At 38.6% G+C, this 13,591-nt stretch overlaps 1 protein-coding gene across 2 annotated transcripts in view; it reads left to right on the top strand.

Annotated features, from left to right (window-relative positions):
* Positions 1–13,591, top strand: part of MRPS27 (mitochondrial ribosomal protein S27) — a 45,933-nt gene that overhangs the window by 6,132 nt on the left and 26,210 nt on the right. For both annotated transcript variants that reach the window (XM_054397879.1, XM_054397878.1), the window contains exons 3-4: positions 3,437–3,507; positions 5,495–5,553. In XM_054397879.1, coding sequence (XP_054253854.1) covers positions 3,454–3,507; positions 5,495–5,553 — 113 coding nt within the window. In that variant the 5' untranslated portion in view covers positions 3,437–3,453. The remainder of the gene's footprint in view (positions 1–3,436; positions 3,508–5,494; positions 5,554–13,591) is intronic.

Here is a 13,591-nt window from a genome sequence, read left to right on the forward strand (position 1 = left end):
TTGCTTATACCCAATGTTAACACTCAAGTTTTACTACTTCAGTGCTAGAAAACTGAGGTATTCACATTTTTACGTTCTGGTACGTCTGTTGGGATGTTTTTAGGTTAGAAGAGGTTTTAAATCTTGATTATTGAATATAAGCTTAAGAAATAAACTTGATTTACAAAAAGTAACTGAATTGTGTAACAAATATGAATAATTACTGTGAATCATTCATATCTAGAAACTATAGCAGAAACAGTAGTTTTTCTAAAAACAAAGCTAAATTCTCCATTAACTTGATTTGTCTTTAAGATTCAATCAGCTTTCATTTTATTATGACTCCTACTGGAGCTGATAGATAATTGCTTCATATTGCTTTCTGTGTTAAAATTGTGATGGAGAATTCTAACTTTGTAGACAGCATGAAAGGTCAGTCATTAAAATTCTGTGTGTGAATTCTCCCAGAAGAGGCCTCTGTATAAATGGCTAACAGTCTTGAGATCTTAAACTCAGCATTATTTTAATTTGGTTTATATTTTACTTAGCTGTTCAGTATTATATAAAGCAGACTTTTCATCTTCATGCACCTCTAGAAAGAAGTGCTAAGCTCAGGGTTGAGTATGGCCGAAAATAGACTTGAGTATCACCTTCCACTTTTCAGTGGGAGATGCATAATAGAAATGGTTTTGAAATATGACAAGTGAACTCCCAGCCTCTGCAGTTGTCTCTCTCAGGTCCATGCTGCTTTGTCGTCAAACATAGTATATTTTGGAGTGAATGCATTTTTTCCAGCTGTCTTGTAATGCAGGTGAAGAATGCTGTATGACAGTTGGCTTAGTATGTTTAGGCAAGGATCTAGCCAGTTGCTAGTTTCTGACAACTTGGCTGCATCATTTGTTCTCTCTCTAGCTTCTGTCACTACTGGGAATGCCTCCAAAGACTTTACCTACATGGTCCATCATGACCTTTGTGAGTGCTGGAGAAATGGGTAATATAGAATCAAATAAAAATAGTTCTTTTAAGGATATTCCCACAAAAGTTTCTTTACCACTAAAGAAGTTGATCAGATGTTTTGGTGGTTACCTAGTACAGTGTGGCCTTGGTGGCTGTCTCAGTCTGGAGGGGAAGAGGGACTTGGTTCTTTTTGAGCATTCCCATGTTGTGAAATTGAAGGCACAAATATCAAAAGCAAGGCTATTTATTAACTGAATAAAGTGGATGGAACAGAGGAAGGGAGAGATAGAGAGGAAAAATGGAGAGAGAGAGCATGAAAGGAATTATATTACCACCCTCCCTGCCAGCCCCAGGATGATTTGGGTCCAAGGAAGGGTGCTGCTGCATCCTTGTTGGCTTGTGCTGTCCACCCTGGAGGAGGGGAGAGAGAGATCCTGAAGTCCAAGTCCTTCTCTGAGCAGCCTCCAACATGTGATGTCTTCAGTAAAGATGTCTTTTCTCTTCTTCATGAGTTACAGTGGGCAGAACTTAATAGAGAGAGTTCCTGGTCTGCTTCCAGGCTGCACGGTCTTTTTCTCTCTGTGTCCGTCTTTTTCTATCCTTGTTTTTCTCTTCCTGAGCAGGCATCACTCAGGTCTTCTATGCAGTTTTGTAGTCACAGGGTTTTTTAGGTCTGTGTCTGGGTATTGTCCCCAGAGAACCTTTCTGTGTAGTCCTTGTATGCTTCCTGTATTCGCTTGTGCCTGGTGGAGTGAGGGGCCTCCACCTCCTCCTTTGCCTTTTACCTGTCCATACACACAATACACATTCAGGGGCTTATCAGGAGCTTATCATGCCAGGTGGTCAATCCATTGTGTAGTCCAGGCTTTTCATCATCCTCACTTTCTGAGGTAGAGATGATCTTGTATGTGCACATTCCAGACAGTCAGTATCAGTGGCATCCTCCCATTACACATTTCTGTTGCCGGAGGGTCTTTTCACCATCCCCTTCCTGGGGGATATGGGCTGGTGCTCGCATCAGTAACTTTGCCTTACGTTCCCCTTTGCTTTCATGGTCATGAAATGCTTGCCTTCCCTCAGCCAGGGGTAAATGTTCTTTTTGTGTTTTGAAGAACATCTCAAAGTGCCTCAGGAAGGAAAGGTTTAGGTAAATACATAATACTATTATGTGGCAGGCAGCAGCGTTGCACAGAGAGTCAACCATTTTCCAAATCAAGGCTCTGCCGTTTTACTGCAACAAAAATCTTTGCAGATGTATTTCAATTTGAGATGGTACCTATACAGTCAGAGTAGCACTGAATGCCATTTTAGAGCTGTATACCCTTCAGGATTCACTAGTGGTGCAGGTGTGTTTCTAACATGATGAATAGTGATACGGCTTGTGGACAGAGCATACATGGACTGCATTCTTTGCAGACACACTACTAGTGCAGTGTTGCTCCTTGCCCTGACTTTTGCTGGAGTAGAAGGTTTAGTCAGTCTGATGTGATGTTGTGAGTAGTGTTCACCTTGTTTCATTGACAGTTGTGGAGGTGAAATGACCTCCTTGGAAAATGAATTGTACAGCAAGCCAACCTATCAGCTCTTGAAGGTGGGCCACTGGTTTAATTGGAAGTGTCAAAGGAGAGGTTTGTTTAATAACAATTGTAGTCTTGGGGTGCAAAGGATAAGGTGAGGTACTAGTGATGCAGAGAGGATTCGTTGGATTCCTGGTCTTGGAAGATGTAGGAGGAAACGATTGAAGTATCTGAATTTTATAGATTGGATATCGTCAGTTCATTTCTCAGCTAAGAATCAAACAGCTGATGCTAGGCAAACAATAAACAGTTTACTTCTCTGAACTCATTATTTTCCAGGAACAGTACAAAACTAAAACTCCAAATTAAATTAATTTAACTTCCCATTAAATTAATGGAATATTTGACTATCTGTTCAACAATCAGAAGCTGAAATTTCCTGTATGGGCAAATTAATATTGTTAACATGAGTGCTGGAGCAGAATGCTATAAAGTTAGTAAAATACTGGCACAGTACCCAATTTGATTAACAGAATTTCTTGGAATCGCTGTTTGTAACTGTGGGGTTTATCAGTATGGTACTACTTATTCCTTTGTCTCGTTTTTACTGTACAATAAAGCACAGGTCTGTGTTAAAAGCAGTGTCCAGCATGTTAAGCATGAAAGCAAATAAGTTTAAATATATCTGTTCATTTTTTTTAGATTAGTTATATTAGTTGTACTAATTTCATCCAACACATTATAGGATAGTTTGCTTTTTTCGTTATAATAAGTTGAAATCATCTTGTTGAGAACCTTCCCATGTGTTATTTTCTGTTAAAGTATTTAACAATAACTGTTTTCATACAAATTCAAAGTGAGATGTCAAGAAGAAACCAGAATTTGATTTTACGGACAGAGTTTCTATTCTAGGTTATAGGATGGCTCTGAAGGTTTCTTGTAATGATAGTTGATTAAACATTTTCTTCTTCTCTTTTCTTCAGCTGACTTAGCCCACTTAATGGACAGAACCTATGAAAGAAAGCTGCCTGTTAGCTCTTTGACAATAGCCCGGGTAAGGAAATAAATACCAATTGTAAAGTGATCACAATGGAATGTTTGTGAAATGGAGTTGGCTGAGAGTGAATAAATGGTATGACCTCTGCTGGGAGTTTTAGGATGGTAAATGGGTTGTTATACTGTTAAATTGCTGCATGAAGCTGTTTTGTCGTTACTTTGCATTCCTTAATTAGTACCTGGACTGCACAGTGATCTAAAGTGAAATACGTCTTTTTTCACTAAAATTCAGCCTCCCTGTTGCTTGGCAGTGTATTTCCCTGATACATGTTCCTTGCTTGCCTGTGGTTTCTGTCTTAATGAGAGCTTTAACATCCCCTCAAGCCCATTGTGAGAACTCAGGCTACTAAAGGAATGCAAAGAATTAGCACACTGCTTGTCTGCCTTCGTCTTCTTCCACTTTCAGGCTCTTTTCAGAGAGGCAGAGGTGGATAAATTTTGAATACAAAGGCGAAGTTTCTTTCATTGCCTTAGCAGACTGAGGCAGGACAAACGTTGGTATGGGATACACCAAACCGTTATTTTTATTGGAATTAGTAACTAGTTCCTTTCTCTGGATAGATCAGTCAGGGGAGTGGGAATGAAGGCAGAAATGTGAGGTGGCCTTTTAAGTTCCCTGTGCAACTGTTTGTAGTGAAGAAGGAGAATAAATGTTATTTGTTTTAAAAAAACCCACAAACCTACATGACAAAACAGGAAACAACAACAAAGTCCAAACCAAACCAAAAAAACCCCAGATCCAAACCACGCTATTTTCAATCTTCAAAATTATCCAGTAAGGTTGAGTCACCACACTGGAATCTCAGTAACACCTTTCATTAGGATTATTGGCACCGCTAATGAATGAGGAGTCAAAGAAAATTTTGTAGAGTTACAAGATCAAGCATTTAGACAGATTGGTCATTCTTGGTCAGTGCTTCTGAGAAGGTGTCCTTGGAAAGAATAGGTGTTCCTTAATCAGCTTTATTCCTTCCATTCATGTTGCTGCTTTGGACTGACCTCTTCCCTGAATAAGTAGCATTTCCAGATTGTCAGACATCCTCACATTTTAATACCTGGATCTCATGTAAGATTCTTATTTTCTAAAATTTAAAGTGCACAGCATGCTATTGCCAGACTTGAAAGAGGAGACTTGCATGTACACAGCATGCAGGGAGAGTTAAGAAACTGGAGAAAAAGTAGCAGTCAGTTATTTGGAACTTACACTTAGGATAAAGAGAAGTACTGACCTTGGGAACATGTTGTTCATATATTCTGAGCTAAAGGTATTATACTGGAAAGACTGGAGTGTTCCAGCATCTTTACAGTTATGTTAGTAAAACCTGCAGGAAAACACTGTTACCATAAGACAAAGTCTGGTTGAAAACTTGGCTTTTTTTTAAGTACTTGATAGCACTGGGAATTTTGGGAGGTTGCCTGGAGGAGTGGACAAGGTTTAAAATGAGAGGATAATCATGCTTTATGGCAAGGGATCATTTTTTTTCTTATTTATATATGTGGTGAAATGCAAGATGCCATTGCTCCTGTCCTTGAGGATTTTTAGTATGAACAGGCACAACAGGGAAACATGAGGAAAAAAAAATTTCAGAAAGATAAGTAAGGCATGTTGATACTCACTCAGAATTGGCTGAGGTGAGGGGAAGGTAAAAAAAGAAATGTATTCTCAAGTTAACGGGTATGATTAAAAAGCAAAAATCCAGAGAGGAGCAGCAAAAATAGGGGGCACTGAGCTAAGTGGACATAATTCTCAGATGGACTCCATGTTTTCAAAGTGCGTAACATTTCTTAGAGGCAAGGAGGGGAGTTGTCTCAGTTTAGAATTTTAGAAGTTCTGAAAATACCTGAATAGGAGCAAGCAAAGACTTGAAGATCTCTAGTACTCTTGGACACCTGAATATGCAAAACAAATGTATTTTGTTTATTGAAGTTGCATTTTCTTCTAATACGCTTTTTGAGTATTCCCTCTGAAGCTTTTTTTTTTCCAGTTTGTTGATAACATTTCTTCACGAGAAGAAGTGGATCAAGCAGAATACTACCTTTACAAGTAAGCATCTTTTCTCCCCAACATGAACTTTGAGACATACAAATAAATACCATGAAGTCTTGTCCTTTCAAGGCTCTGACCCTTTCCATCTTACTAGCTTTGAGTTCTCTTTTGCAAAATTCCTGTGTCTACTTGTCTTAAAACTCACAGCTAAGTGCTTTCTCAGTGACTTCTCATTTGTTACGGCTACCCTGGACCTCTGGCACTGACTTCTGTCAAGCGTGTTAGTCTGAGCCACTGAACAGCTAATACAACCTCCAGCTATGATTTACATTAGAGATGTTTGTTCACAGTTTTTACTTCTGATGGTTTTCTGTTCTCCAAGTCATAACTAAATTGACTCAGGGAAACTTGTTCCGTTAGAGTGAACAGAAACAAGCACGGATGTGCTGTGGTAATGACCAGGTCAGCAAGGCTGAATATAGTTTTGGTTTTTATCCTCTGAGTACTTTATGTTCTCCAGGTAAGCCATGTAGTTCACTGTACGCAATGGTGGTTAGGATTTTCTGCAACTTTGTTTAAGTGTGTTGGATACCATTTCTGCTAATGTCAGGTTGAATGCTTGCTTGCTTTACCTCAGTGCATCCCAATACTGACTTTTTTTTAAGAGGGCAGTAATTGTTGCTGATCACTAAAATAAATTAGTTCTTTTATAGATGGTTGCACATGGATTTTGAGAGCTAGATTTCCTAATGGGAGAAGTAATTCATCCTGTTAAAGTGCACAAGAGATTGTGTTTACAAATAATGTTGGATTGTTATTTGTAAATCATGATTGCTACTTTAATGAGGAAGTTTACTGGATGACTGTTTTAAGTGCATGCATTGTTCTAAGTCCATGACTCTTAAACTTCAGTTATCTGAAGTATCTGAACCTCAGAGCTTCAAGATGGAAACAAGAGAAATCCATTTTGCTAATGCTAGCAATGTCCTGCATTAAAAAAAAAAGGAAAAAATCTCTCACAGAGAGAAGGTTTCGTTCCTTCTGATAAAGATTTCATTAGTCCTGTTAGAATCTGTGATCAGAAATCAGTTTTCCATCCTACAACAGGTAAGATGAAACAAAAGAAAGTAGAGGTTAAGGCAGGCCCTTGTTTTTGTTTTACAGTTGTGCTAATTGTACCATTTGCTAATATTCTTGAAGATTGTAATGTGCATCGTGCCACACAGACTTAAGGTCTCGAATGGAGTTGGGCCTATAGGGTAAGGAATGCCAAGAGACCTTGGCATGCCCCAACACCAAGAGGAGAGTATAGTAGTTTAATTGCTGAGTTTCAACATAGTACAGATAAAATACAGGAAAGTCAGAGTGAAGTATTTATGCATAATGTATCTTATAGGTTCTTTCTTCTTGAAAACGAGAGAGAGAGTGACAAAAAATTACAAGCATAGTATATGTTCCATGGTAAGAGGGAGAGAATAGTACGGGGATTTCTAACATACAAATATCCTTCCCACTCTTCATCTGTGCCTGGTTGTTACATTCTGTGATCAGTTTAGAATACAAGGTTGTTATCCATTAAAACACATTCTAAAGGAGAGATCTGCAGTTTAAAAATAATTACTGTTATTTACTGTTTCTCTTAAGAAGTAATTCTCCTGTTGCGGATGAGAGTATAGATACACATACATGTTTATGTGCAGTTGATACACTTTTTAGTGGTCTGTGTGGAGAGAATAGAGAGGTACTGATGTGTCACATGGCTTTTGAGATGTGCTTTGGCTGAATTTTTCTTGTGTGTGTCTCTAAGGCTACTTTGTTTTGGTGTTAGCAAGTACTTACTCTTTTGGTGGTGTTAACATTACTTTTTCAGGAGGGTTCATTCCACTGTGATCTGGGAAGCTATTCTCAAAATGCGTTTATATGCAAGTAGTGAAACAGTGTAGGGAGGTCTGTAATTCAAGTGAAAATGTGAAAATCCCAATTATGACATTGGCTTCCTTTTCAAATGAAAATAAGCGTGCTAGCATCAGGAAATAGATGTGGTTGGTATCTGCAAGACCCTTATTATTGTTCTTTACATATTGCACATGGGCTGGAGTTCAGATGAGGGACATGTTTATAAAGATACCTCTCTGTAGCTGGGAGGATATTTTTCACAGAAAAAATCCTGCAAAGTTACCCACAATGTAAGACACAAAATGGCAGAGAGGTGAATTTAAGAAACAAAGACACTTTAACCAGAAATCTCTCTTTCTGGCTTAACAAGAAGTAATTCCAAGCATAATTCTTGTACTTCATGTAAGGAAAGTAGGTTTCTAAAAAAAGACAGTACCAGTGAATAACTTTTCAATATCTTCTAAAATATACAAATCCATTGTGAGCAAATGGCATGCTCGTGGCCTCAGAAGTTGGCTGTGTGTGGATATGCAGGAAGATAAATAAGCAGAATGCTCCCAGAGTCCTGTGATTTTTTCCTCTTAACTGCTTGTAGCTTGTAAGGGGGAGATTTTGATATCTCTTCCCAATGATAGATGCCTCTGGGAGTCTGAGATGAAGAGTAGTTGGTTCCAAGGACCCTACAAGGCTGGAAGATGTCATTTTACAAAAGGGTAAACTGTGCTTGTGGGAAGAATTGGAGGAAAGTAAATGGTATTTCCATGCTTGCTGTGTGGGATTTTCACAAAGATGGAAGTGTTGGAACTTGCATGCATGTAGACTGGAGACTTTCCTTGCAGTCTGTCAGGCAGAACAGAGTTTCAAAAGTGGTATACCGGACCATTATCGTAATGCATTTAGGGTCCTGAAATACAATACATGTATTATATTTAGAACTGTTTCAGCTTTCCTTTTAAAGCAGTGCATCTCCAGCCATACTGTCTCCACAGAGGATCTGGAGCTCTCAAGAATAGCTGTGTGGAAAGCGCAATGCTACATTGTGGAAATGTCAGTAAGATGGTAAATGCCATTTTGAGGCATGACGTCATCTGCTTTCAGCGCTCTTCTTTTTGTTCTTTTCTGAATAACTCTCCCTGTCCGTTAACTGTCAGACTTAAGAAAATCCTTTCATTTCCTGGGATCCCAGAAGAAATTCTGATTAGAATGCAGAGCACTTTCAGCCAAATCAAAGACCTGAAGTTCGCCTTACTTTGTCCTGTCTCACTGAGATGTCACTATTTCCCACATCAGGGTGTTTTTTGTATGATAGAAACATTAGCACAATGAAGACAGGTTTTATGATGGGGTAACTGTGGATTCTGTATGTAGGTTTTGTGCCAACAAAGAGTTTTATGCTGAGGAGCATTTTTAATTGCATTAAGCCTGTGACCCATTATGTAGAAAGAGTTATACACACTGTCCCAAAAATGTAAATGTTTGTGTGTGCATGTGCTCTGCAAATTCTTGCACAATCTACCTAGACTTGTTAATTTCCTTTCCTAAATTAATAATGGCTTTTTTGGAAATGGAGTCATTTCTGCAAATTACAGGATTTATTACTTGTGGTTAGTACTTAGTTACAATTACAAAATGGAACAACAGCAATCTATTAGAAGTTATTCTACATATGTTTTGTTATATCTTTCATGGTAGCAAGTTACAGTCTTGAGGCCTGATTTCAGACATTAAATCATTTCAGGACTATAGTCGCCATGCATGTGAAATTTGTTCCTACTCCTTACAATACCAGTGTATCAGTACTTGAACTGTCTGTAGCTGCGTGTCTGTTCTGTGGGTGCAGAAGCTACAGGTTTCTATACTTTCAAAAGGCACACTTTCAGTTAAAAGTGTTGCTTATAACATGATCACAATGGGCCAAAATTATATTTTATTCCCACTAATATTTTGTTTCTGTATATAAATGTATAGGATGTAACAAATACCATTAAACTCTTCCAGCACAAATAGAAAAAAGGAGGAAGAGATCTAGACCCAGCATACTCTTCCTTTGAGATGAATCCTAAGGATGGAGTTGACACGAACTTCATCAGTTCATCAGGTCTTGTCTTTCAGTTCCTCCAGAGAAATACACGGTTAAAAAAAAAAAAATGAAAGGAAGAGCTATAAAAATAAATGAGTCAGAAATACCTGCCTATTTTTTCAAGGTATGTTGCAGTTATGTTTTGAAATTATACTGACAAGTGGTAGAGCTATCTGAGAGAAAAGTACCCTTTAAAACCAGAAAAATATACTTTTCACCAGTTTGGACACCAGCCTCAGATGAGCAATTCAAAATAACTTCATTTTGCAGGTGATCTGGACTGCTTTTTTAACAGTCTGGGAGACAAGGAAAGAAGTGAAAGCACCAGAAAGGTTTACCTCATTAGAATGTTCCAGTAATTTGCACATGAATGACAGAAATACCCATGCTTAATGCTATTGCATCAGGGTGGCCAGTGTGTGATGTTGCTTCATGGGAAGAACTGTCGGTCACCACCCAAGCCAGTTCTGTCAGATATAAACGTTCTGATCTTAAAAGACTCCACTTTTTTTTTTCCACTCCAGCATTCATTCATTTCTGCACAGAAGGGCATGTCCTCTTATTCTCACTGTGTTCTTTCACAGTCTCTTTTTTTGTCATTGTCTGTACATGTTTGTCAGATCCAGGAATCTTTGGAGAAAATAACTAGCAACTACATTTCAGAACCTGGAGCCAGGTTTCAGCAAGGCTGATCTTGTAACCACATCTCATCTAAGAACATGTACCCAGTCTAATTGTGCTATAAGCTGGGGGAGAACCATCAATAAAAACACTGAAAAAGCATTCAGAAAGCTCACTTCCTGTAACAGAAGTATTTTCAGTCATCTGTTCAGTTCATGATGGAGAGAAGGACAAAGGCAGTAAAATATTTTTCGTGTGTTGCCTTGACCAGCATATGAAATACAAGGATCATGTATATTTTCAGAGAGACTTCTCCTTTATTTTTACTGTGTACAAGGGAAGAATCCAGATGGTCTTTAGTTTAAACAAGTCATTGTTGCATATAAGCTTGCTGTGTTATACTGGGCATGTAAGAAGAGCAATCTATTCAAGCACATAAAAACCACCTGTAATAGTCAAGGAAAATTTTCTGTACTTTCTTTGTTAATAGTGAAGATGTTCAACTTAGTCATATGATCCAGCAGAGTATCTGTTGTGTTGTCCTGTGAGAATACATGTGCAATTTTGATGGATGTTGCTGCATAGTATGCAATAAATGTGTTGGAAGTTCCAGAAGGTGAAAGCCTTTGGAAATGAAAAGATTAAGATGACCATGGTAATGGATGAAATAACGCACCACGGTTACAAAACTAATCTGCTGTTACACGTGACTGTAGACAAAAAAGTTACAACAAAATCAGAAATTATTATGACAAGGAGGAGAGACCTACTTTTGTATATACATTTTTTTTAGCTTATAAATGATTTAGAATATTAGTTTTCAAATAGTTGGCTGTTTCTGATTACAGAAATGGATGTTTATCCTTTTGTAGAACTGAAAATGTTTGGTTAATGATAGTTATTGAGACATTTAGGAAGTTACCTGATTATATCTGTCAGGCCATAAATTTCTTTTTGACCTCGATAGGAAAGAAATATGAAAAACCAACTTACATTGACTTTTTTCCCCAAAATACTTCCATCATCACTAGAGATGTCCAAAAACGTTTAGTGCAGTACAAAAATGGAAATAAGCAGGTACCTTTATTCAGCGTTTATGTCTGCTTATTTCTGCATATACATCCATGCCTGTGAAAAAGCATTCTACACCCTAAGGGCAGAAGAAGCTGTTACTGCAAACAGACCCACAAACAAAGCTTTCCTGTAACTGAATAGAGGTATGCATAGGCAAAGGTTATGGTTTAGTATTTTCATGGGGTGATTTCTGAGGTAATTATTCGTTTTGTTTTCCAGAAGTGGGAAATTAAGGTGCAAATTTCTGAATGTGAGTTGCCCAGTAGCAAAGTGAACAAAAAAAATGTTACTGAGGGTGCCTACTTCTGGGGGGTTTCTTTTTTTTTTTGTTATTGTTCTTTTGATGCTGCTTTAGAGCTATTTTTAAAGCTGTGTGCTCTAGATAACATATCTATACTGCTAGAAGGAGGCCAGTTGCATTTCAGTGCTTCGTTGTACTAAGCACTGCAGTCACTCTCCTCAGCCACCTGCAACTGTTCCTTCTGGTAGAGTCCTTGTTACTTCTTTTTCTATTTCTGTCCTTGGTAAATCTTTGATTCCTAGGCAGAAGAATCCCTTTCTTTTGTTTTCTGGGTTGGTTTTTTGTTTTTTTTTTTTTTTTTGCTTGGTTGGTTTTGGTTGTGTGTAGTTTTTGGTTTTGGTTTGGGTTTTTTGTTTGGTTTGGCTTGTTTGTTTTGAGAGGGATGAGCTATAGGACAGGATGGGCTGGGTAAACGCAGAAGCCCAAGCCCCTTCTATAAGCTCATGGTATCCCCTTGCCTATTTCCTAAAATGTGTTTCCTGTCCCTGAAGGAGAATGTCCCCAGGTTTGTCATCTACCTCCCTGTCTCCATTTTGCTACATCGGTCTGAAAGCCTGGGGGGCTTTGTTAAATATAGAGTTGGTGATTTCAGGAATAATGCTGTGGCAGCTCTCAGCAGTTGGTTTCCATCTTCACCAATCTGTCAGATTTTGTGGGATATGCACATCCCTGAAAGGTGCTGGAGCTGTCCTTGTCTCCCAGCTTTAGTCCAGTTAATAATCCATGGGCATGTGTGGTGTGCCCTGTCCTCAGTGAATTGAGACAGGACCCTGGTTGCTGAGGGAACTATGTATTGTCACTTTAAACCAGGTGAGGATTTGATCCAGGATCTAGTTCAGGGAGCATTTAAACAACTGACAAAGAACACTTTCTTGGCTTCCTTGTTAAAATTAAAAAGGAATATGCAAGACAGCTCCCATTTTCTCAGCTGTAAATGTAGACGCAATAAACATTCCTTCTTTCTCTCACTGAAAATTGAACTTGGATTTATTTATTTACTAACTTACATGCTTACTTATTTCCCACCCTTCACTGTAGAGCTTGTCAGTCTGAAAGTGCATGATTTTGGCAACTGACTTTGCAAGCAGATTTTCACCTTTATGAGCAGTATCTTTTCTTCAGTAACTGGTATGCAAATAAAGCTGGCTTTAATCACTAAAGTCAACTTGATCATCCTCTTTAAATTGCCATTTATTTCATTCTGATATCTTCTCTTTCACTATTGTATTCATTAACAAAGGGTAAAATTACTCGTTTCTTCTATCAGCCTCTTTCTACTTAGTACCATTAGGAAGTGAGTAGAGCAAAGCTAAATCCAGCTGCAAGCAAAATAGATAGTCTTTGTCTGCAGAAAATGTGTGTGCAGGCAGGGAGGAGGTAAAATAGACAACTCACCCCTCTTGCTTTGCCTGCGCTGCCTGTGCCGAAGCTCCGACAAACTGTACTGGCTGGTGGTGCTTGTAACCCAGGGCACACAAGGTGTAGTGGCTACTGCAAGAGCATGACAGCAAGACATTTGCAGCAGGAGTGGTACACTCCACTTCCTCTGTGAAGGTTTGTTTTTTTTTTTTCTTTCCTTTTCCATTAATGTCCTGCAGGAGTCACCCCTTTTCACTTGTCCAAGTTAAATCATAAAGCAGCTAGTTCATCTTTTCTAAGTTACTGTTGTGCTCTTTTGAAACTTGTGATCCTTTGAAGGAAGGAAATAAAAAAAGCACAGTGATTGCACATGGTTGTAGGTTTCCCCCCCGTATTGTGTCTTCTCTGTTCTGCTTTGCAGTGGGTAACGTGACCTCTTCTACTGAGTACCTTGGAGAACTGAATGCTTGAAAAATGTCAGTTTGAAGCCTGAATACAAGATCTAATTGAGTACTGGAAGAAGGCAAGGTGGTAGAGTTTTCCTGCCTTGCATCATGTACTGACGCTCATCAGCATGAGAGAGGCAGTAATAGGTTACAACTTAAGGGTCTTGGCTGTAACTCCTGTCTCAGAACGGGAGGAACTACAAAATATCCCTTTGCTGCTACTAAGCAGCAAAACCTCACTTTACTGCTCAGCTTGTACCTGTTTGTGCATAGGCACATTTGTCTTATAGCAGATGCAGTACTTAAAGTGAGCTACTT

The sequence above is a fragment of the Indicator indicator genome, chromosome Z (assembly GCF_027791375.1).
Source record: "Indicator indicator isolate 239-I01 chromosome Z, UM_Iind_1.1, whole genome shotgun sequence".
NCBI lineage: Eukaryota > Metazoa > Chordata > Aves > Piciformes > Indicatoridae > Indicator > Indicator indicator.